Source organism: Diadema antillarum, unplaced genomic scaffold, assembly GCF_040938485.1.
Source record: "Diadema antillarum isolate AM-2024a unplaced genomic scaffold, OU_Dant_1.0 seq00001928_RagTag, whole genome shotgun sequence".
Classification (NCBI taxonomy): Eukaryota; Metazoa; Echinodermata; class Echinoidea; order Diadematoida; family Diadematidae; genus Diadema; species Diadema antillarum.
Window position 1 is genome coordinate 283,613 of NW_027272591.1, and position 26,904 is coordinate 310,516.

Consider the following 26,904-nt stretch of genomic DNA (forward strand, 5'->3'; position numbering starts at 1 on the left):
GTTGTTCTTAGATCAGATCTGCACGAGTTGCATCTCCATCACGTATGTTCATCCAATTGTCTCGATATTCCCCTGTCAACCATCATCGTGCTTGTGCAAACTGTGCGTGTGTGTCACAAGCCTAAAATTAGCATATCATTGTTGTTGTTTTTTCAACAGAAAAATATTTGAAAGCTCAGTGCATAATACGCTTTGTGTGTTTTTGAATAGCGCATTTTGTATCTGCTTTCAATGTAATGACACCTCTCATTCAGTACCATCTTACCTGTGTTAACGTAGAGTTACACATGAAGACAACTTTTTTTTTTTTGCCTGTATCATAAAGAAGTAGAATAAATCACTCATATACCGTACGAGCTGAAATTGTCGCGGTGGTTTTATTTTCGCGAATTTTGCGAATCGCCTTTGAACCACAAAAATAACAACCCGCCGAAAATAACAACGCGCGAATAGCTAAGTTCAGTTAGACCCTCGCAACCGCGAAAATGTCCTTCAAGTAGCAATTCGCGAGAATATCTGTACGTGAAAATTTCAGCTCGTACAGTATTCAGTGTCTTTATGATACTTTTTCAACAAATGTTATCCACGGCAGCACAGAATTGGTTTGGGCTGGCCTGGGGGGTGTTTCATAAAGTTGTTCTTAAAGGTACGGTCCGCAGTACCGGTTAAGGTGGGAATTCATGTTTTGAACATTCCTAAGTGAGATGATGAGAAACCTCTTACAAAATATGAAAGAGCATGTAATTTTAAGAAGGATTCAACATTTATTTGATGAAAATTGGTTTTCAAATGGCTGAGATATCCCAAAAAGTGATAATAATAAAAGGCGACAGGCCATGCCTTTTATTAGGATCTCTTTGTTTCACCTTGTTTTTGGATGTCTCAGCCATCTCAAAACCGATTTTCATCAAATAAACGTCTGATACCCCTAAGAATTGCATGCTCTTTGACATCTCATAGAATGGTTTCTGAATATCTCGCGTAACGTTAAAAGCTAAATCCTCACCTCAACCAGAACTGTACCCACCCTTTAAAGGTACGAATGTCTTAAAGAAGGACTGGTAATCGGTTCTTGTGCTGCAAATAGCACATCAGAACGTGTTCCAGTCGTTCTTAAGTCGTTCGTAACTTTAAGAACAGCTTTATGAAACACCTCCCTGGTAAATTAGCAATCCATAATGCAGGCATAACAATGAAATTTCAGGTAAAGTTTCAATAAGTAGGTGCAGTGAAAGCTTGTCATCTTTTTCTCTTTTTTTTTTCCCTGGGCAAAGAAACTAATAATGCAAATGACGCCATCAGCGTGGTGTAATAGTGTCAAATATTGCTGCTAAATTGACCACTTACATTGGTGTAGTGCACAAGTTAATGCTTTTTTAAGTGATGCAAATGACTTTTGCCATTGACCCTGTGCTATGTGAGAGACGATAACATACAGACTTAACAAGAAAGAAACACATTGCCTGCAATTCCTTGGATATTTCATCCATTGTTGAGAAAGTTGCAAAGTGTACAATGGAGTGACTGTTGCTATTATTTCTCACAAAGCATGCAAGTCACGGATGCCATAAAACATGCTTTAAAAGTGTATAATATACACTACTTAATATGTGTACAGTAATTCTGTATATCTGTTGTCGCCTTAATTGCAGGATACATTGATTTATATCGCATGCTGTTCATGCAATGATTAGAAAAATTAACTGTCTGCTATATACCATTAGCTACACGTACAAGTGTACCTCAAGATGGGCAAACTGTGATTTTTCATATGATTGTGATGCAATATGCAGATGTATCCTTTGACTTACATTGACCTGACAATAGGTAGTCTATTTGGCAAAGGGTCTGTCTGACAGTTGAAAGGAAATGATAAATGTCATGGAATAAGATGTACATGTAATATGCCCAGTGCATTTTGGATTTATTGGAGCTCTTTTACAGTGTTTGTTAACATGGATGTAATGAAGAGTTTTGATGTGTTTTGGTGAGATTAGGTGAGATGTGATTGCTCATCAAGATATCTAAAATTATTTAATTGTATGGATTAGTGTCCATATATATTTCTTTACATGTCACAAAAGATTGATTATTAGTAAACTCCTTTTATTGATGAATGTTTGATGCATGGCATTATTCCTGTATTTATGTTGCTATCAATTTTCTTCCAATTTTCTTATTTTTATAGAGAAAGATGAAGAGATTACACCACCTGAGGAAGAAAAGCAGGAGAAGGAGGAATAAACCACAAGAGAGACTACACAAACATTTGCCAGACAAGTCCCTAGATTTTCGATTGGAAACAATGTTGGAATATATTATACAGTCACAAGAACATATTGGACCAAACTCTGCCGTGCTCGACATCATCTACAGCTGTACATCAATAGTTTGAACACCGGGGAATGCTGGTGTAGCTTCGAGTCCGGTGTAGAAAGCATGAAGGAATGTACTGGATGGACTGGTTGCTGTATTCTGGATGATATGCAATGAGTTTATTGTGTATTTGAAAACATGCTGGTTTCTTTTTATCTTTCTTTCTTTTTTTTTACGCATCAGCAAACAAAGATCCATTTGCCAGGAACTGACTAGCAAGACCACGTTCTGCAAAATCACATAACCCTTTATTATCATAAGCAGTAGTATTATTAATTTGGAATTATTCGAAGGATCCAGCTCAGACGAATTGTGTTAGCTTGTATATACATAGTACATATTACATTTTGCAGTTTAAATTGCCACGGTTCTTTCAAGCAGTACAATAAACGAAGTCTTCAGTGTGTTGGGGCATGTTACACAAAAAGACAGTTTTTGTTTTTTAAATCCATGCTTCATTGTAGTAACTCACGCTATTAGAGCAACTACCACTGCATTGTGGAATATCAGGTCTCATGCGATACAAAGTCAACATGGTACGATGTAATTACTGTTTTTGTGGTATACTTGAACCCATCAGGACTACATTATATGACCAACCAGCTGTCTTTATTCAAACTTTCCAGATACTTATAGTAAATTTGCAAGAGAACTTTTTATTGTTGTCATTTCTCATACATCCCATACTTCCGGTTTGAAACTTTTAAAAAGTTTGGAAACCAGTCAGTGTGAAGTTGAAAGTAAATCACAGCACCCTTCATGCCATTCTTCTGTTACATCCCAACTTGTAGCCCATTACCGATTATGGTGTGTTTATGCAATTCATTCCTCTCTACAATTTCCTTCACACCTTGATGTATACAACACTCGTACTTCAAAAAGTTGTAGTTTTGTTTAGGACACGACTCTGTGACAACAATGAACACGTCACAAATGGGAATGTCGAAATATACGTATTAAATGTTTATTCAACGTGAAATGTGTGTAAATACTGTAAAATTGTACATACGACATGAAATCATGCTTATGGTTTGAATAATCGATGCCTTCTGTACTTTGTAAGTCTGTTGATTGTACAATTTTTGTACACAGCAAAATTTTATCCAAAAGGTATTCACTTTGATACAAGTCAGCACTGTGTATACAGTGTATCCTACTACAGTGGACTTTCATGAACTCCAATGAAATTACCTTGGTACATGTACACTTTTATATAAAAAATTTGCTATGTTAGGGTAATTAAAAAACATTAAGATAAATCAAAACGAAACATTAAACTTAGGGGCAAAGGAATTACTTTGTTATAAATAAAAGATTGTTATACATGTATCGTTGTTTATCCAATGAGAGTCCACTATATTACTAAGTTTGTGGAAAGTCTCCATTTTAGTGCATATGGCTACAGAAGGACAGATTATCCAACTAAAAAGGAAGAAAATAAAAGGGTGTGCTTGTTGCAGACCAGGAAAGGAGTATTATGATGATGAATATACTCTGTGGAACCTGGAAATATGACATTATACATGTACACGTACAAACATATCGGTCAATTTCATGCATCTCGTCCCCTGAAATATCACATTAAAAAATGAGTTGAAGTTTAGTAAAAGCTTTAAACTGTATCCTGATTTGATATTTCACTCAGGTGTACATACTGTATCATGTTAAAAACTGTATACGGCATAATATTTAATATCAAGTCTAATTTCACGTAAATTGAGACTTCCTGCAATTTCATGAGTGGTTTAATTTGCAGTCGAGGAGTACAGCAGTGGACTGAGAATTCTACAAATGCATATCACATTGAGATTAGAAATAGAGGGAAATCCTAGTGTGCTCTTCAATTCGAGAATAACACCCAACTCGCTAACTTTTCCAAAACAATTAACCCTTGCAAATATATATATGGCATATGTAGTATTGCATCAGATGAACTTTGACCATTCTTCAAAAGACACCACTGGCTTGTGTCTGACTGTACCTCTAACAAATAAAGCCCCAGTACATAGCCTTAACCCGCTGAGAACTAGTCCCGAGAATACTTGGGCAAGTGTCTATGGGAAATGTGTGCTGTAGCAAAATCATCCTGTTCTCATCAGGCTAACAGAGGGTGTAACAAAGTATATGTAAAATGGAATTGTGCATCATTAGACTTAAATCTTTCAACTGTTTATACTCACACCTAACAAAGTAAAATCAAAAGAAGAATACAATAATAACACACAAAATGTTGGATACTGATTAGACACATTAACCAGACAAATTTCAATTTAATCTCTGTCTTATGGCTCTGCCAGAGATCATAAATTTTGATACAGTTGTACAATGTATGATGCTAAAGCCAACTGGTATCAATTCTTGAGGCACAGCAAAAATTATACTTTATGGACTTGATACTCAGAGTCCAAGTATATTTCACAGTTTGATACTGAGCAAAAGAGTGTTCAAGCCTTTGATGATTTTGTTATGTAAAGTCTACTTCAGAAGGGATGTTCAAAAAGTTTCCAGATGATTTCTACTCTGACCTTCATTTTAATTTCACTTTTGTGTTGTCCTTCCCTGGTGTAAAGAAATGAAGTTGCCTTGTATTTACACTATGAGTGTATCTCATTGTATCTATTCTCTTTCTTACTGTATAAATCTATTATATGACCGTCCATTCAATAAAATGTTTGATACTCATACTGAAATGTTGTCACTGGCGTGTTCAGTTTTCACTGGCCTCTCTGCATGTTCAGACTGCAAAGATATTGATGTAGGCATGTACCTTCAAGCAAAAAGCACCCCGTAAAAGTCACAATCATCTTTACAAGACTTTATCAAGGAAATGCACCATAGAAAATAAACTATGAATTACTTTACAATTGCATGAGCGGAGGCTACAGCTGCAAATATTGCATATCTGTGACAGCTGCTTATCTTTTGCTGACATGTATCATCATTTTCATATTAAAGTGACATTACGCTGTAGAACTGGCAATCACCCCAGTAGGCTACAACAAAGTCAATGCACTGAATAATCAATACATATTACAAACAACACTTTTTTTTTTCCACTGGTAGTTTGTTGCTTTTGTACAGCAGAGAGAGAGAGAAACAAAAAATACACAACATCTGCACATCTCTAACATGTTTCCATATTTGATCAATTTACACATCGAAAAAAAAAAAAATTGTCACTTCTTAAGTATGTTTCCATAATACTGAGCTGTTACTGAATAAATACTTTTCCTGAATTGACTTGAGCTGAATAATCAACTGAAACAAGTACATCACAGTATCATAATTATATGTGACCTGCTACAACAAAAGGATCCGAAAGTCGGGGAATGACAATTTTCTGAAAATTACATAACCTTATTCCCTCATTCTTCTACTCTATTTTCATATATTTCATGACTCCTAAAAGTACTCAGTTGCAGAGATACATGTATCGATGAATTGTTAGCGCATGTTGAGTGGTTTAGGCAATCTGCGTTTCGAGAAAACCAATTTCAAAGTTTTCCTTCCGACTCTATCATGATCAAGGGGAGGCCAGACAGTTTTCACCTCTTGACGATAGAAGGCATGCTCGTAGAAACCTCCGCGATGTTCATTCAAGCTTAGAACAGCGGGCTACACACGACCAATCAGTAATGGGTGCCATGCACTGACCAATAAGATCACTCAACTGTTGATAGGAGCGGAGTCTAGCTGCAGAGCTAAATCCAAATCTTCGGACACGTTTCTGTTCTGTTGAAAGTTGGAAAATCATGGCCCAGAAAAACGCTAATTTCTTGCCTTTCCTTTGATCATTTAGCTTCGAAATTTCGGCAGATGATAGACGATACATGATACTACAAAATTATACCAAAAAGAAAAATCCGGTGGTTTTGACCGATCTCGATGATCCCACTTCAAACCCGATTTTCTCGGCTCAGCTGTCAGCAACTTTAGGATCCTTTTGTTGTGGCGGGTCACATATTATACATTCTGTACAAATGGATACCTGGTTTATGTATGAAGTAATCCACTTTACAATGAGCTAAAACTTGGATTCTGGTTCCACTTCAACTGTTGGAACATCGTGCAAGATTCATGATTTTACAGCATCTATTTTAAGTTGTGGCAAGAACATGGTGCTTGATCACTTTTCTTTGCACCATAATGAAATATATCGTATCAATAAATTTGTCGTAAGATCGCAAAACCTGCACAATATAATGTCACAAAATTTAAGGCTTCTGTTCTGCAAAATCTTGAGAGGACTTCCTAACAGCTCTTAAAGAGAGCCTTGACTATTGATCACATGTACTGGCTTGCTTTCATATAACGTAGATGATGAGAAAAATATGCACCACATATCATAAAACACACATACATACATGTATGTTCAATTGAGGTCAGATTCTCACAAAACAGATTATGAACTTTAGAATGATGAACAACTTGTATCTCTAGGAATGTTGCTACTGAGGAAAGAGGTCTTTGAACAGGCCATTGAAGCACACAGGACTCAAATTTGATTGCACACAAAGGGAAATTCACCTTACTCTATTGCATCACTCTGCATGAAGGCATTATCAAATTACCCAGAAAATTTCCATAATGCTCTTTAACCCTAACTAGGCCGGGCCATTTAGGTAGATGATAGAGCCGGGGGGGCGCCTCCCAGGCCCCCCCCCCCCCCCCCACCCTCCCATCCGGTTCTCGGCCGTCGACCGCACGATCGCGACGAAAATTGGCACACGCATTGCCTATGATGTAATCTAAAAATTCCATGAAGTTAATTTTTTCAAAAATTATCATTTACACTAAATTATGCTAATTTATGCATAATGATGCATGAAATCAGACAATTTGGTTTAAATCACTAAATAAAGCTCAAAACAGGCACATTTTTGGTGTAAATATTCTTTTTAGTGTCCTTAGCAAATGTAAGAGAAAAAATTGCACAATCAGAAAAATTTTCCTAAGTATTTTACTGTTTTTTGAATTTCTTATGTATTTCTTTGTTTTTCGACTTTATGTTTTTCATTGTTTTTTCAATGAAATTTGTCTGTGACATTGTTCCGAACAAGAAATTGCATTATTAATTGATTTTCATCAATAAACCCCCAAAATAATCATGCTTTTATGAAATTTGCCTGTAAACACAGTTTGCATTGAAATTGTACACAAATTCATGTTTTTGAGCAATTTTTGGTCTGACATGCACGTGCATATTTATGCGCAACTTCGGAACCGCGCACCCGGGCATCGCAAATTTGGTGTCAAAAGATGCGGGAGACTCGAAAGAAAAACGTCATGAAACGTCGCGGCGATGGCTTCTCGCGATAGCGATACATCGCGCGAAACGTCGAGGGGGGGCCTCAGAGGCCCCCCCCGGCCTAGTTAGGGTTAAAACATATTACACTACTGATTGTTGTGTTGTTGGTTGGTGTTTTCTTCTTTTTTTTTCTCATGAATATAACTGACTATTTGAATTCAAAAGTTTTGTGGAGTTTTCACTTGATGTACCTTATGGACTTAAAAAAAAGTAATTATTGAGTAGTAGTAATGTCACAATCCAAAACAGGCCTTGAAACACTTTTACTCCATTCAATACCCCCAAACTTGAAATCAAACTGATATGGATTATTGAAAAGGGAAAAAAAATAGATTGAAAAATACATGTTGTGGTAATACAGAAAAATATATATTATGTGGTAATATAACATTGCAAGTTCATAAAAAAAACGTAATTCCAGACCTTCTGGGAACTTACCATCAGGTAATTTGGTCATGCACAATCAGAACTGCAGCTGAAATAGTAACAACTGAAATACCAGCCTCTGATTGGCTGTTGCCATGCTGCTACCATGGAAACTGTAATTATTGTTGGGTGCAACTGACATTAAGTTGTTTATACACCACAGCCATGTGTTAAAATATAGATAAAAATATACTGTGTCACTTGCAACTGCTAGAGTGATCCTACAAGGTACAATCATTTAATCTGTCTTAGCCCATCATGTTCTGGGGAATTTTGTTGCAGAAATAATCACTGTGCCATTGTCAAATTGGCAACTCAGAATGTCACAGCATACATGTACCTGATATTGATGGGGTAAAGTTACATGGAAGTGGTTTGATAAATTCATAAGACATCTGCACAAAATCAGAGAGACAATAACAGCTTTGCCAATTTGAGAGAGGAATGGAACTTCAATCTTCCAAGCTGTGTTGAAAACCTGAAGACTCTATCATAAAGTAGCAATTACATTTTTTTTTTTTTTTTTTTTTTTGGGGGGGGGGGGGGGGGGGAGAATTCTGCACGGAACCAAAACAGAATTATATATGAATAACAAACAACACTGAATCTGAAGAAATGCTACCAGCGAAGAGTAAAATTAATGATTAGGCCCTTTAAAAAGATAAGCACCAAACCACATGCACATGATTGTGGCTCGCGGGACTCGAGCAGTTAAAATGCTACCTGTCAGCTGCAGTAATAAGGCCAAGTGGCGAGGACATGTTCATAATATGTAGAGAAGGGCTGTGCTGTTGGGCACTGCGTACAATGATCATGTGTACAGCCGTACATCGTCCCGGGAGTGACAACACCTTGTATCTCAATTGGCATACCTGGTGTATAAAAAACCTCCTAACTCAATTTTTAATATATAGAAAAATAGGGGCTAGTGATTTGAACAGTTATCAATGTAATCCAAAACAATATTTTCATACTTTTTTTAATGTCAACATTGATAGAATTTTGTGAAAATTTTGCAACAAAAAAAAAATGACAATTGAAAATTCATATCTTTGAAATATGACATCTTGTCACCCAATGGACGACATGCCAATAAATGCAGCCAAGCAAAACTAATGATGTATCGGTAACAAACAGTTAAGATATTACTCTTCAGCAGCCACTGATGCACGAGTTTCCTGAGAACGATGAACTTGCATCAAACTGCAAAAGATGGAACTGATCTGCATAGATTTTTGCTGTCAATTAAAAGAGGAAATACTGTTTGGACAGCACAATTATTTGCATCCTTCTGTAAAGCACCTATTTATGAGTATGATTTATATTGCACGCAAATTAAAATTGATATGCACACAGAGTATTAGGACCTGAACAACTGACTTCACAGCTATTACCACCAGTCCTCTGTGATGTTCACTTATTGATATAAATGACCATTTTTGCATTGATTATTGCTTACTTTGATTTGGATATCTGTAAATCCACAGGTTGACTCTGAAGGTACAGTGTACCTGTACTTCTTCTCCGACTGATTGCCAGCTTTTCGTTCTTTCCTTTACAATGATCACTTTGTATTTTCCTGCTAATATGAGAAGCATAACACAAAATTAAAATGAATTTGTTCCCTGCAGTGCAGTAGATGCAGAAGAGCTAAGTGAAGGGGGAAAAAAAGAAGAAGAGATATTTGTGCTTGGTCCTACATACTGCACTTTGTGTTTGCTGAACAGCTCTTGTCAAATCCGGGAACTGACTGATCAGCTGACACAATGTTGAGGCAACCTCGCTCAATGGGTTCCGATTGACATGTTGGCATGCTAGTACTTGACAAGTTCTTCAACAAATCCCTAGCTCCACGACAATGATGTGTCGTGAGAGAGTGTGCCTGGTTTGTTGTGAGAGGACTGCAGGCTGTCCTACCTCCACACTCCAAAAGTCTTGTCAAACACCTGCATAAAAGATTGAAACAGAAAGCCACTCATTCAACCAATCATAAAGTCAAGCTGCCCAAAGATTGTTGTGAGGAAAAGGCACAAAAGAACACACAAAGCAATGCAATGCTACCATTTCTTGCTACAAGATAAGGCCAACTAGCAACAGTGCTAAGTATTTGAAAATCTTTACAAGGGAATGTACCGCTAGGAGAACGAAGTCAGGAAGCATTTAAATATCAATGCATACATAAACTGCAGTAGTCAAATACTGAGTTATAATGGCTATAAAGGTGTCAAATATTACCTGGGTACTTAATGCCCTATTCTTGGGGACCTCAACTGAACTATCCAAGCCACCTGGGTAGATCTATATATAGTGTACCAATAATCTATCTGAACTTCTGCAAGAACTCATGGGTATTATACAAACAAAAAAACTACCATTCATATGATATGAGACAGATTTGATTAAATAGTCAATTAAAGGAACTATGAGTCACAGTATCCGACTTTACCCAAAGAACTTTAAAAAAAAATGTACCTAACTATGTTTTATTCTAGTCTGTGCATACCCTTAACATTTGCAGATATAAATCATCTCATCTTTCTAATACCTCTATTTGAATTTTAGTCTCCACGTCAGATAAATGATGCAATTGATAAAAGAGTTAATATTTACACTAAACATGTACAGTTCTTGGTCAGCAATGGTCATTCCATTACTATAAAGCACAAGCTTATTAAAGGTGAAAATCATGGTCTTGTATTAGAATCACATTCTTACATAGTTTTGGTTATTAAGACAATTTTCAGAGGAGATGTGCCCTCGAATGTGTTGGACGAGATGTATACCCAAATATGAAAAAATAAACTCATGAGCACATCGATTACAAATTCTTGCTTAAAAATTCAAATTCACAGAGATACAAAAATGGATATGAGTGTACAAAATGATTCTTCACAATGTGAGTTTTTTCTCCTACTTATGATAATTCTGTTCCTCAAATACTTGAAATTGTATCTATATATTCATCTCATATGTTTTCCTTCATTCATACACTGCAAACATTTGTTCTACCCAGTGTAAGTGCAATTACAAAAAAAAAAGTTTGAATAATTCAGTCATTTCCAGCAACTCTCAGAAGGGCTACCTCAAATCTGTATAAACCTCAAACTAGAAAGAAGAAAATATGAACCTTTTCTTGCATTGAGCTGAAGAGTCGTATCTTGCCGGACAGTCTGACCTTGAAGTGCCTTCTCCAGAGGTGGCTGCGTTCCATCATCATGGTTCCCACGACAACGTCCCCCTTCATCAGGTCATACCAGTCATCCAGGATGAATACCGCCTGCTTCCAGTGGGTGAGTCTGTTTTGAGGAGGCATCACGGTATAGACAAGTAGACAAATATAAACAAAACATTGTTGAATGAATGAATGCATGAATGAATATATAAATATCAATAAAATAGATACACATTGTAATAGCTACACATTATAGGAATATATAGTGACTAACAGAATGAAACTATCATATTAATGGATAACACATATATCATTACTTAGCACAAATAACTACATAAATAAATAAAAGTAAATTCATAGATAAATATACAATGAGTGAATACATAAATAACCAAATACATAAATAAAAAAGAATACAGCTGTAGATTTAGAAATGCGATGACTGAAATAAATGATAGGTAATAAACATACAATCAAGTATGCAGGACAGGGGAGAGAGAGAGAATGATATGTTTCACTTACGGAGACTTTGGCCCTGTGTCCAGTACAACATGGTCATCCAGACCATCATCCAGGGAAGCAAAGTCCACAGAGAACCAAGAGCCAAACCCATGGAAGGTTCCGGGTGTGGTCACTCTGAAGCTGAACTCCATCTTAATGGCCTGCACACACAACAGGAATCATTAAAAGGAAAAAACAATAAGAATGCAAATGTCACTTTCACATTCAAAGATAAAGTATAGTTGTAATCTATTTCATTTCACAAAAATTCCATACAAAAAGAATAAACTCTGTTGTTGCTCATGGTTTTGTTTCATTTCAATATTGTTTTACTTTGGTATAGTCAGTACTGTACAAAAACAAAATCCTTTGCTAATGCTACTGAAAAAAAAAAACAAAATCCTTTGCTAATGCTACTGAAAAAAAAACAACAACCAACGCTCAACATTGAATGACTGTAATTCTTAACATGTTGTGTTGATACATTGTTTTTCACAGACATGAAAAGTCATGAGTATATCACAATCAGAGTGCAAATGAGTATCTATAAGCCACTTCTGCTGTGTTGTGTGTCATTTTTTTAATGACAAGGCTACTGACCTCCAGCTGCTGGACAGTCAGCTTGCAGAGGTCAAAGGTGAAGATGACCGCTGGCTCCGCTAAGATGTCACCAGGTTCCAGCTTTTCATTGATGAGAGGCTTGCAGAAGTACTCGGATTTGGCAGCTGCTCTGTCATGAAAGGCAATGAATGCAGGCAGCGTAAAACATCATTTCTTATTAAAGGAGACCACCGGATGATTTTCAGACTTTGACATATGAACAACTATAAACTGGTTTCACTGGGTGCAGAGTTTCAGAATTTGTAATGATTGGGATGCGGAAAGGAGTGTTTTCATAATTCATAACAAATCACAACGAACTTATGGCAGCCTCACAACAAGAATGCATGAGTTGGGGCTCAAGGAAGAAGAACAAAAGAAGAAGGTATGCATAACTTCTACAGACGTGAACTTGTTAAGCATGTGGTATTGTAATGAAATTGCATTATTGCCACATTTCTGAAATATGTGAGGCTCCTATGTCATCATCTTTGTTCAGTGTTGTAAATAAATTTGTTTTAGGTTTTCAGAGTATTGATTTCTCTGCTCAAGGACCACAATAATTTCCACAAATTTACACTTGGAGCTGTTGATATATGTACTACAGGATGTGAAATTATGAAGATCATCTGGAATGGCCCTATAACATCAAATGAATGTTACTGACGACATTTGTAGATGTGTAAAAGCATCTACAACAAATCTCGGAATTGCACTACAGTCCACTCTCATTGCAATGAAGTCCTCAGGACCGGCAGTTTACTTTCGTTATATCAAATTTCATTAAAGCTGAACAGTAGAGGGTATAAAGATGGAGACATTGATTTGGGGACCTGAATTATAACTTCATTGTAACAATAATTTTGTTACAACCTTATTTGTTACAAGAGCACACTGCACTACAGTTGTGACATTTTTCTCGGGGAATTCCTAATATTCCTTTTAAGGAAACCTTGCCATATACTGTAGAAACAACTATAAACACCACTCTTATCCCTACTGTGCTTTGTTTCCCAATATGCATTCAATATGGAGCTCTTGTTCGCCTATATGTACTCAGTATGTGCACAGATGTCTGGAGACTACTAGTCAGTGAATAATGATTACCCAATCCCCCTAATCCCTATTGTACCACCATGGCCTTCCTGTTGGACTGAGGCACATTGCTACACCTGAGTGAGGCTTCCTAATCTACAGCTACACTGTGGGTCAAGTTTTGTGTTGCTTGAAGGTCAACTTTGGATGGTTTACTGAACACTGGTAAAAGAACCATGGAAGTTAAAGCTATCAAACGCTTGGACACACAAAGGATTACACATCATTGATTTCTCTAATGTACTATACACAAGAAAGAAAAACCACCATGACACTAAATTTGAAGCTAGGATATAAATTATGCACTACATTTGCAGCAATATACAAGACACAAGATACAAACATAACATGGTTCATATTACAGAGCAAACATCACTGTACTACAACAGGAAATTACAACATACAAAACTATACTACCACAGAAATTGACACTTCTATTGCCATCATTGTTTTAATAGCAAGAAATTTGATAATGACGGAAAGGAATATTGAAATATTTTCAAACATAATTGTAAGAGCATGAGACAAGGCAAATGTTCCGATAGGCATATCATCACTTTAACTCATGCCGTATTCGCCTACTGGCACATTTGTCGGAAAGCTACCATTTTTCAATCAGCAAATCTGGAATCTAGCTGTTAATGAATAGAGACTACCTTATCCCCCTAACACAATGATGTCACCATGGCTTTCCTGTTAGACTAACAGATGCCTCTTAAAGGGACATTCCTGACGATTTTCATAATTTCACATCATGTAGTACATAAATCAACAGCTCCATGTATAGATATGCGGAATTTATTGTGGTTCTTGAGCAGAGAAACAATACTTTGAAAAACCTTAAACAAATTACACTGAACAAGGATGATGACATAGGAGGTTCACATATTTCAGAAATGTAGCAGTGTAATTCCATTACAATACTGCTTGCTTGCGAGTTCACCTGTGTATAATCTATGTATGCCTTCTTCTTTTGTTCTGCTTCCTTGAACCCCAACTCATGCATTCTTATGGTGACTCTGCCATGTCATCATCCTTGTTCATGACAATTTGTTATAAATGTTGAAAATATTCTTATTCTTTATCCCGATTATCATAAATTCTGAAACTCTGTCCTCAGTATAACTAATCTATAGTTGTTCACATGTAAAAATCTGAAAATCATCCGGAGGTCTCCTTTAATCTGTTGAGGACAAGTCCCGAGTATACTCAGGCAAGTGTCTATGGGAAATATGTGCTGTAGTAAAATCAAACCATCCTCAACGGGTCAAAGTGGGCTGTCTAATATCATTGTGAGAAGGTGAAGTTTGGAGGATTGAATGCTTATTGATGGGAAAAAAAAGAGCTTGTCAAATTTTAGCAAAATGCATGAGCACACAAGGGGTTAAGCTAAGTTGTCTTTTCTAAAAAAAACACTAACAGTAATTATAATAATGATAATGATAATAATAACATGGTCTTATTTATCCAGGGTAACCTCTTCAGTGTTTACACTGTCCTACCAGAGGGCCCTGCCATTATCAATCCGTTGAGGATGTGCTGATTTTGCTACAACACGCATTTCCCATAGACCCTTGCCCGAGTACCTGGTATACTTAGGACTTGTCCTCAACGGGTTAATCCAGCAGTAATTCTAGCCTGTCAAATACGACATGCGAAGTCTGGGCTGTGATCAATCAAGTTAAGGCTACATCAAGCTCTTAAAGAGATCTCAAATAAAAAAGAATCTAAATTCCATTTGTGTCAAATCTGCTGAATGGAATACAATTGGAAAACAAACAAAATAAAATATATAGATTGTACTTCGAAACCAGAAACATTCACAACATGAGACTGATTAGACTGACAGCCTTTTTTTTTTTTTTGAGGCATGAAATGTTTGGGAATTGCTGACCATGAAAAGATTACAAGTACATGTATATTACACACTTTGTATACTGGTAATACAGGAATGTATTTAACACACACTGTTCATCAAGTGATATAAAATACACAACAAAACTACATGCGCACTACTTTCCAAGTCTAGTTAGAATGAATATGAAGCAAAGAATGCACACTTTGTAGTTGACTTCTGAAGTGCTCCGCCTGACCTGAGCTGTACTGTGCACAGGTGCACACATACTTAAATGTATGAATTGGATCGATTCCATTACTTGGCAGGGGTAAACTGCTCATTCCTCCCGAGTGTTTTCCATGTACAGTGAGCAGCATTTTACGGGCCTTTGATGCATTGGGTAGACAAAATGCATGCATTTGACCTTCACGAATCTTGACTCCTCAAGAAATTCACTAAAGTTTCATGCACATGAAAATTCTGGCTTTACAGGAAAGTAACTATACAATGCAGAGTGCTGTAGTTCATTGCGTTTCTTTCATTTCACATGAGGTGAGTTTGAGAGACGTTGACTATGCTTACTTTAGAGACGAGTAGTCCAGGTCGCACACTGAATCCCAGAATGCAATGCGCTCCTGCTGCTTGGGGGCCGAGATGGGGGCCAGGGTGAGGTGGGCCTGGGAGGGCCACATCCTCCCATCGTCCTTCAGCCACTTGTCCCTGGCGATGATGACGGACTCTATCATGAATTCAAACTAGAGAGTTGAAATTAAAACAAGCATGCTCCCGAGAGGCTGTCAATAAACATCTAGACGAGATGATTGACATACTGTATACGCTATAATTTTCGCGTACATAAATTTTCGCGTACATAAATTTTCGCGAATTGCCGCTGTCACACATTTTCGCGAGTGGTTAAATTCGCGATTGGGGGACCAGAGAAAATATGAAGTGGCAAAGAAAGTGTGAATTTTCAACTTACTAGCAAATAAGAATGATACTAACGCGTTAGTTATACACTGCATGAAAAAAACTTACCAAACTCTGCGAACTAGTAAGTTAGAATTCAACATTTTTGAAGTGGTTAAGTCCATCGCGCTAGATTTCTGACGAGTGGTCCCCTTCTGCGATAATGGATCGGCTCTCTACAGTATTCGTAAGTAGACGTGGACGTGCTACATTTACGTAAACAAGCTCAGCCAGTATGGTCTGTTCGGTAAGTCATGACATGGTATAGTCTAAGTACTGAAATGTTTGTATCATCAAGGCAAGGGATTCATTTTGGAAGGTAATATTTTCGCGTGTTGTTAATTTCGCGAATAGCTCCCAACTTGCGAAATTCGCGAAAATAAAACCCCCGCGAAATATATAGCGTCTACAGTACTATAAGTGGTTTCTTTCGCGTACAGATACTTTCTCGGTTTCTATCGGTGCTGACTTTTTCGCGTGTGTTTAAATTCGCGGTCGGCAAAATCTGTGAATTCACAGTCGGCAAAAACTGATTTATTTTGCACATGAAAACCAAACTATAATCCAATTATTCCTTTATTTATTGAATAGAAATTAGAATTAAAGGCAGGCTTACCTGAAATCCCATCTCTCGAGTACTTTATAACATGCTTGTACCTACATTGCACGGTATCGCTGTGTGTGTGTTGACCATCAATACACTCAATGCGCGGAATCTTCATGAGTGCATGGGCGCAATAGCGTTGTAACAAGCGGCGAGTTCAAAACATTTTCGCGTGATGTTAAATTCGCGGTTCAACCTCAAAGCGCGAAAATAAAACCACCGCGAAAGAAACCACTTTTACAGTAATGATCCGATAGCATGGGGAGACAAGGGTGCCCAATTGAGTGGATCTCCATTCACTACCTGGCCTTGAGATGGCAAAACAACATACAGTTGGTGTATCTACGTCCAACATCATTTCCAGTAAATCAAGTTTGAAGTTTTGCAAACCCACAGCTCTTTTCTCGAATATACCTGGGTCAGGTTAGTATTCCAACTCCACGGAATCCCCATGCTACCATCTTTAATAAAATTCTTTCAACTTGGAAAATATATGCAATTTCCTCTCTCATATCTATACATGCAGTAATTGCTCAGTATATTCTTTAAATGCAAACCAGTTGACTTCAATCAAGACTAATAGGTTATGGCATACAACAAGTTGTATGTCTCTCTCCTTCTTTCTATGTTACATACTTATCTAATATCTTACTACGATGGATCTTGACAAGCATATACCTGTAGACACAATTTCCATATCTGGATAGAGAGAAGAGAAAGGTGAGAGACAGAAAACCAGCAAGAACAAGAACTGAGGGAGAGATTATCTTTCCAACAAAATCAGAAAGAACAAGACTAGAATAAAGATAATAATGAACTTACAATGAGCAGAGTGCCCATCCACTCCGAGATTATGAGGTCTACTTTTTCGGGAAGCATCACTCCTTCAACTTTGCCATGGAAGACTTGGATATGATCCGATAAGTGGTTGTGCTCGACGAGGCTCTTTGCTGTCTCTGCGATGTCGCTGGCTTCAATAGAATACACCTTTATTGAGAATCAAATGGAGACAAAAACAACACTGTGTTTAAATGATCTTGTGTTTATAATGTGAAACATTCCATTTTCAAAGTAAAATTTAATATATCAAGTGACTCTGATCAAGTAGAATAGCAGATGTTTCATTAAAATCAGACACAAAGTATGACAGTTATGAAAACTTTAATGTGTCCCACACTGTATACGAAATAACAACATTGGTGATGATGATTTGGTTGAAAGGTCTATCATTCATACATAATTTATCATCAAAATGAGGAAAGGTGATATCTTAAATAACTATGGGTGTTAATGAGATTTGAAAAAAAAAAATCATTTTGCCTTTGTTACGGGTAATCATCAATAACCAATCAATAACTTCCATTCTTGTTTCGTATCAATGCAAACCTTTGCATTCTCAAACCTTTCTCATTATACATCTGTTTGTTTTACATTAATCTACATTTCAAAGTCACGTTTGAATGTGGTGCAAAGTTTTACTTCAAGGATAATTGACCTTATCTTTTAAATATAATGACAACAAATTTTGTACATAGAGGAATGAATAAACATTTCCGTGTGAATGAAATTGAGAAGTGAAAATCATTTAATCTAGGGAGTCAAAAAACTGAAAACAGGAATCAATGAGAGAGGAGGACATGACTACATTGTAAACTCTGAGAGGCAATGATGAAGGAATACATTCAAGTGGTTAGTGATAAGATGGTAGAGACCATAATTATGTGGTGGCTGAAAATGATAGGATGTGAAGAAACAGGAAAAGAAAATATACGAGATGCGACAGAAAAAGATGAAGATTCTGCTAGGATCGAAAGCTCAGGCCCCTTTTGACTCCATATTACTCCATTGGCTCGCCATTATTGGAAAAGCAGTTTTCAGCAGCTTTTTTTTTTTTGCTACACAGATGAAGTACAGTACATTGAGTATGTATTCACAAGTTCAGGGAAGTATATGGATATTTGTATGTTGAATAGAGAGACAACCGAGAAGGAATAACCTTTGATAAGAAAAGTACCAGATCGGATTACGTACAGCTAGAGACTGTTGTGAAAATAAACACAGAAAGGCGCTCAAATATCGTCTGTATGTCGCACAGACAAGTAATTACATTGTACCTATGTCTGTGCACAGAGTAAACAGAGATTTAAAGGGAAGACTGTACATGATACTTACAACAGTGAATAAGCTTTTCCACATTCTCCCCCCCCCCCAAAAAAAAAAATGCATACACATTAATTAAAATGGCAAAAAGAATGCAAACTATACATATTTGTGACTAACAACTAGGCGCTGATACCACATTTTGTTCTTTTACTTTAGATAACTCACCTGCTTTGCTGCTCCGTGTTTGGCACACAGCATACTTAGGAAGCCTGTCCCACATCCCACATCTAGGACCACCTGCAAGTATTTAATAAAGCAAGGTTCATAATCGTTTCTGATTGCAAATTCTGGTGTAGGGGTCCTTGAACTGCACGTGTTATTACCCCTAACTTGTTCAGGAAAACTCCTGGGCATATTCAGGGAGATGGCAATGATAGGGAAACCAATTACCTACACTGTATATCATAATTTTATTTCATTGGAAATATTGTAACGAAATGATATTAAGACATATTTTCCTGCTAAAATGTGTGTCCCAATTATAAAACTATACCAAGGAAATGATTAGTTAAGTAAATGTTTGTTCACCTGTCAAAAAAAAAAAAAAAATTAAATAATGATGGTTACGATTTCATCCCAAATTAAAAAACTAAAGTGAAGCAGTTGGATAATAATGTGTGTAAAGAAATGTGGGCCAGTTCTGTCCCTTTTTTTTTAGTGTATCAGATATACTTACCCCACTCGATGACATACAATGTACACGTGTATGTACATTGTACCTCTTGTAGAAATTAAACATCAACAAGGAAATGAAAAACTGATTTTAGTTGATCTTCATCATCTACAATATTGTACATACTAAGGAAAAATGTTTGATCCCGATATTGGTGAGGCCTTTCCCCCATGGAACAAAAACATCACTGGTTGTTGAATCTACAAGGCAATGACTGAGGTGGGAAAGTGCAGAATTCAAGGGGTGAAATCATATGATTTTATACAGGTTGTGAATGTGTGAAATTAAGTACATGTATAATCATCTCCACCCCTCCCCAGGGGTGGATCCAGGAATTCTGTTAAGGGGAGGCACCTTTACAAAATTAAAGGGGGGGTGCACATGCTCCCCCCTCCCCATTTTTTTCTTTTTATATCTTTTGTTTCAACAAAAAATAAAAAGGGGGCGCACCCAGTGTGCCCCAGTCTGGATCCGCCACTGCCTCCCTGAAACAGGATAATAATCAGGCCAAGGAACATTAAATGCTGTGAGTGAAAAGCTGTATTAGCAAACAGTGCAGCAACCACAAACACAGTGGAAATAAAACATGTGGCTCCATCGGAATACTCTAACATTTCAAACCTTGCAAAACAGAAATATTGCATAAATTTCTGACAAATTTACTTGTCATGGTTTGTCTCTTATACATCTTAAATTCCAGGAATAGTTTTCCCCTCTAGCACCTGAATATCAGAGGGTGCATTTGACCACTCTCCTGAAGCCAACTGAACCGTACCGTACCCATGCCACAGGAACACTCGGATGCTCCTAAAGTGTTAGTACCATATCAAGCTGAACCGAGCCAAAAGTGGACCATTTCCCGATGTGCTCCAAAGGGTTACCAAAAGCTTACCAAGAGTTCACATGTGAAGCATGAGCGTATCATGCTAATAGGTAATGTAATGCAAAGAGTTCATTCTCTTTGTTCGGGACATCTGTAAGTAGTTTAAGGGTGCCAGGTGAATGACCCTCCTGCTACAAAAATGTGTGACCCCCTCTAAAAATAACTCATGAGGTACGCTTTCTCAACAGAGCACTCGAACACTCCAAATCAGGCACAGTTCAGTATGGTAAGCTTTGGATCAGTTCACTTTAGAGCGCTTGAATGCACCCATTGGATCTTCTTTGCCATAAAACTTATGGGAGAGAGACGGAGAAAGACAGAAAGAGAGAGAGAGAGAACTTATCTTACCTTTCCTTCTAAAAATTTCTTGTTTTTGACGATGGCATTAAAGTAGGCCTCATTTCTGGCTGTGTCACTCAGCATCTCCTGTTGCAATTTCTGCAAAAATGAGGAGAACAGTGATAGCAAACAGGTATATCTATTTTGTGTGCCTAACAATACATATTTGTAATACCATTCTTATCATCATACATTTTGCTAACCATATTATAGAGGTCATATAGCCTGTACACAGCACATACCAATCTAAAATACAGTGGCCACATAGAATACAAGCCACAGTAAAGAGTACTATTTTAATATTCAAAACAGTGTGGAATGGACGTGTATGAAATTCAACTTCCAGTAAGACATAAACTCTACTTTTCAAACCTACTGTTAAGGTTAGAAAGCTTAACCCAATAAGGATGGGGAATTTCGCTACAACATGCATTTTCCATAGACAATTGCCCGAGTATACTCGGGACTTGTTCTCAACAGATTAATTACATTTTAGTTTTCATCTAGCTCTGCTTTTTGAGCAAGAGTTCAACTGAACAACAGTGTAAATTTATCATGCATTATCGATGCACTATGGCCTTCTTTGCTTGCAAGGAGAATTTTTCATGTTCTTGCACAATTCTCAATTGTTTTATCTTTTCTTTTTTTAAAGAGCACTTACAAAAATTCGAGAATGTATTTGACCAAACAAAAAAAGGTAATAATGCAATGAAATGAATCATGTAGCTTTACCAGTGTGCTGTAGCTTCCAAAGTATTCTTCATCTTGCCAGTCAGGCTTGGTGATGGAACTGTGAGGGGGCTTCGTTGTGACGTGATTGGTGGGAATGTAACCGGTTACGCTGCCCTTGCGTGCCCACCACCAGTGCCCAGTCGTCTTGCACAGCACAGACAGCAACTGTCCACTCTCAAAACTTAGCTAAAAAGCAGAAATGATAAGTCACTGAGATTAAGCAGACAATAATTTCCCTGGTAGCGCATTGAAATTTGCTATGCATTTTTATATGACTGCTATACAAAGTTTCTTGTGTGTAGGGTTTTTTTACATGGAACTGTACAGAACTTGGAAAGACTTCCATATGTACCCCCCACTATTATACACCTTTGTAATTGTATGAGCTTCCTCTGAAGTCCGCATTTCCCTAGGACACCGAGATCGATGTTACCCTAACTCTATTAAACCCTAACCCTAATTCTAAACTGAGTAAACTCTAATCCTAATCCCAAAGCCACCTAAACTTATTCATGTTACTTATACATAACGCATAGCAGGGAGTATGGAAGTCTTGCCCAGAACTTTGTTAAAAATATTTTCCCAATGAAAAAACTGCCAATCAAATTTGACAGGTAAAATCATTCCCTGCGATGACAGGGATAATGATTAAGAGTAAAACAAGAAAGAAATGCAAGAGTCACTATCCAAGAGCAGGGTTTTTTTTTTTTCATTTTTTGTGTGTTGTTGTTGTTTTTTTTCATTCAGAGCATATCAAAGCAATTCTGTCACCTTAGGTACATAAAGCTGCTCATCCTGGGCAAATGTGATTAACGTAACTTAGTTCAATTCATTTCAATTTAATTCAATATAGACTAGGTTCATTCACAATAAAATAAGAACATGCAGCTCAAGAGCTGAAATTTTTCATTTTACAAAACACATAGACTATATGACATTTAAAAAAATACAAGTATGACAAAAAACACTGTACAAGTCGTGAAAAATATTGAACAGTGTTAAATAAAAATAATTACAAGCCATAGCAGACCACCTATTTAAATAACCTTATAAAACTATAAAACATGGACTGATTGGGTTTCTAAAACATATAATTGAGTTTCAAAAACTATCTAACATGAAATATTATAAATATACACCACAAAACAGACCATTAATAAATTAACACTAGAAATATAGCTATTCAAGCTATTCATCCTGGGCGAATGTAAATAATATTAAATAAATGAACATAAATCAGTTTGTAGCAGGACAGACAGTACCAGTAAGTATTCAGCTAAAAAGCCAAGGCCAGCCCATGGCCATGAGGGGATGGTAGGGGCAAGCATGGTGTCACCGGACACCATGGTATTACCGGACAAGCACATTTTTGCGTACTAATGACATTCTGTATGCGCGAGACTTCGTAGAGTAGCCTCACAGAACTTTGTGTGGACCGAAATCGCAAAAAACACCACATAAAAATGTAAAAACACGAAAAAATTCACATTTTACCTCAAATTTCTAGTTGAGTGACCCGCTCCTCGTTTATAGTTAATATTTATGCATGTTTGAATCACATTTCGCGACTGAAATTCTATGAAATCCCACTCACATACAGGAAAAATGCTGAAGATTCTGTTAGAACCAAAAGTTCACTGATCAATATCGGAAAAATTGTAGCTATCGTCCTCAAACGCGAACGATGCGGAATAGTTGTGCGCTAAGGGGCACGCAACTCATCACCCGCGCGTGCAGCTCCCATAGACAAAGCACGTATACTCTAACCAATTGTCGATTTCTCACAAGGTTTTATTGCGTGAACTGTTCGAAATGGTCAAGACAGACATTTTACTTTAAAATACGAAATTTGAGCTTCATTTGCAGATTTTTTTTGAGTGTCATCCGCTCGGTGAGAATGTGTACGGTGATTTGTGGGATGAATTGTGATTCTGGTGCAAGGATTAGGTGCGAAAGACCTCGATTATTCGATTACGAAAATAGCGTCCGGTAATACAATGCGATTTTGCACCGCGCAAAAAACCACTATTTTTAGAGGGGTATGTTTGAAGCATATTTTCTAAAAACTGGAACGAAGAAATGATGTAAGTTGGCTGAATTCGTAACTTCCATGAGTCTGTAAATAAGTGGTGTTGTTTTTAGCCGAAATTTCATTCTATGAGTACGGAATTCAAAGCCACAAAGAAAAGCGTCCGGTAATAGGATGTTCCACCCTACTAGTACTACTGTAATTTCAGTTCGGGAAACCCACTCACAAGGGGGGCCCCTCCTTATAAGTAACCCGTCCCCCTTATAAGTAACCCCGTCCCCCTTATAAGTAACCCCCGGGGCACCCCTTATAAGGAGTCTCCACGCTTTTTTGCAATGCAACGCGAAAATGAAAGGACTGCGGCAATTCGCTTGATTATGTCCATAAAGCTTCACAAGTTTCCTAGTTACTCACGAAATTTGAGCAAAATCGGTTTGAGGCATCATATCTAAAATCATGGATTTAAATGCGATGTCAAACGACCCATGCGAATGCTGAAATGCGAGCGATTACTGGCGTGAGTGTCGCCAGGCGCGGCGGCGCGGCAATGCTTGAGTGCAGACGTGGCGACTGAGTACGGAGACTTCCGTACTCAGTCGCCACGTACATTCCGTACATGGGTCGTTTGACATCGCATTTAAATCCATGATTTTATTAGATATGATGCCTCAAACCGATTTTGCTCAAATTTCGTGAGTAACTAGGAAACTTGTGAAGCTTTATGGACATAATCAAGCGAATTGCCGCAGTCCTTTCATTTTCGCGTTGCATTGCAAAAAAGCGTGGAGACTCCTTATAAGGGGTGCCCCGGGGGTTACTTATAAGGGGGACGGGGTTACTTATAAGGGGGACGGGTTACTTATAAGGAGGGGCCCCCCTTGTGAGTGGGTTTCCCGAACTGATTTAAGACCTATACTAGTTTTGGATGGGATGGGGCTTCAGGTTTCCATTTTTTTTGTGTGTGATATAATGAGAAGCCTCTTATGCTAGTTCGCTAACCAACGCTACGAATGTGTCTCCGAAGTTTGTGTCTCCTAAGTTGGGTACAACAACGATTTCGTCAGGTTATAGTATGGCTAAAGCGCCAGGACCATAAACACTACACACACTGTTACGTGTGGGACTAAACAATAAATGATAACAAACCTGCGTGTCGTCCTTGGCAGAAAAATCGGCAAGAGCAGTAACGACCTCCAAAACATCACTATCATCAATCTCACTACATTTCCCATTACCACTTGCCGGTACGTCTCCATTACTATCGATATCAATCGAGTTTATACTGACAAGACTTGCTTCGTCTTCGACTTCGTCGCCCATTTCCTTCCAACCGCTGCTAGCAAAAGATAGATGTGAATTGAATGGATAGCGCGCGCAGCCTCTCAATCTCAATCGAGCTTCAATTCCAGCATCATACGCCCCCCAACCTCAGGGTAAGTGTATGTGTACTCTTTCGTCCGACCGATCCACGCCACTCCACCAGCTTCCCGAGAGGGTAATCGGTTGGTGGCCGCGTCGCAGCGGCCAGCAAGTGAGGTCTCGCTAGTAGAGCTCTATTTCCGCAATTGCGCAATCGTTTTGACCCCCATGCTAGATGAACTTTTCACCACCCTCCCCCCCCCCCCCCGCAATCTTTATTCCAAAGGAACGATGAAAATCTATATTCCATTTGTAGACATACGATTATACTGTTCATGAAAAATCCGAAAAAAAATGTAGACATAAAGTACTATAAAACATACATTAGGCCTACTGCACAATAAACATAAAATTGATAAAAGTTTTTCTTTTATTGTGAACAATAGAAGTCGACTCATGTTTTTTTTATAAGATAGGCTTCTAAGTCAACAACAACAGCAGCAACAACAACAACAGCAACGACGACGACGACAACAACAACAACAACAACAACAACAACAACAGCAACAACAACAAGAAACATGCGGATTACAAAAACCACATGCACTGTAACGAGGTCTTTGGACTCTCAAACGTACCCTGGCTCACGACAATCGATGTGAGCATATAAAGTCAGTGCATAATATATTTTTGTCATTGTCATTTTTGTCATGCATTGCTTCATCACTCACAATCATTCATTGCTTTGCAGCCTCTTGAAACAAATCAATTAGATACCATTTTTAAAGAGGACATCCAGTCCAAATATAAGTTAGTCTGATAAAAAAAGAGTAAAATATTACGAGTTTAACGGTATAATTTTGACTGAAATCGGATGAAAAATAAAGGAAGTTATGACATATTGAAGTTTTACATTTTTTCATAAAAGTTGTTAGGATGGCAACTCTTGCTGGAATGGCAACTTCCCATAGCAACAGCCCATCAGGAGGCTGGATTCTTGTCGTTGTCATGCCATTCCAGCAAGAGTTGCTATTATATCAACTTTTTTATATACAACAAGAGAGGCGAATCTGTTTTAAGTATTAATAAGCCTAATTAGGCTAGTGTGAGCAAGTATAATCATTCTTCGTGAATAAAGTTCTTCGAGAGTAGAAACTGATAACTTATACTGGCTTACATTACACTTAGGAATACAATACCTTCCGTCATGGTGTGATGTTGTTTTTGGAGTCTTTATCATTATTATTTTTCTCTAAATTATACATCAGTTAATGTTCACCCTGGATGTTCACTGATAACATTCGGATAGTTACAAAAAACTGGCAACAAACACTGCCCCTACGGATTGTATAGCTTTGCTCAGATTTAAAATTTTAGGAGATATACTAGTAATGTTAGAAACCCCTTTTAATATTCTATGAAATATTAAAGAGCATACAATTCATTCTAAGAGGAATTCACAGTTTACTTGATAAAAATCGGTTTAAAATGGCTGAGATATTTAAAAAATGTAAAACAAAGTTGTCAATAAAAGGTGCAATGAGTCCCATCTAGGAGTTAGGACATATTTCAGCCCTTTCAAACCAGTTTTTATCAAATAAATTTTGAATTCCTCTTAGAATCGTATGTTCTTTTATAATTCATAAGAGGTTTTACACAAAAACGATGGAAACCTAAAGCCGCATCTATACCAAAGCACACTTTGCCCTTATAAAACCATATCCCGATAATGGCTATAGTAGTAGGTCCCTATGCTTGCAGCTACAAACATTCTTATGTTAATTGATTTGATCAATTTGATTTGTTACATATTCTTTCTTCATTACTTTGATAACTTT

At 37.4% G+C, this 26,904-nt stretch overlaps 1 protein-coding gene across 1 annotated transcript; it reads right to left on the reverse strand.

Annotated features, from left to right (window-relative positions):
- Positions 1-10,023: 10,023 nt before the first annotated feature.
- LOC139713230 (protein arginine N-methyltransferase 2-like) lies at positions 10,024-25,027 on the reverse strand. Its single transcript, XM_071624976.1, has 10 exons — positions 24,854-25,027; positions 21,679-21,864; positions 20,956-21,045; positions 19,217-19,288; positions 17,711-17,875; positions 15,898-16,070; positions 12,384-12,513; positions 11,805-11,944; positions 11,238-11,406; positions 10,024-10,056 (listed from the first exon to the last, which is right to left on the reverse strand). The coding sequence occupies exons 1-10, from the start codon at positions 25,025-25,027 to the stop codon at positions 10,024-10,026; spliced, it is 1,332 nt and encodes a 443-aa protein (XP_071481077.1).
- Between the last annotated feature and the right edge of the window lie 1,877 nt (positions 25,028-26,904).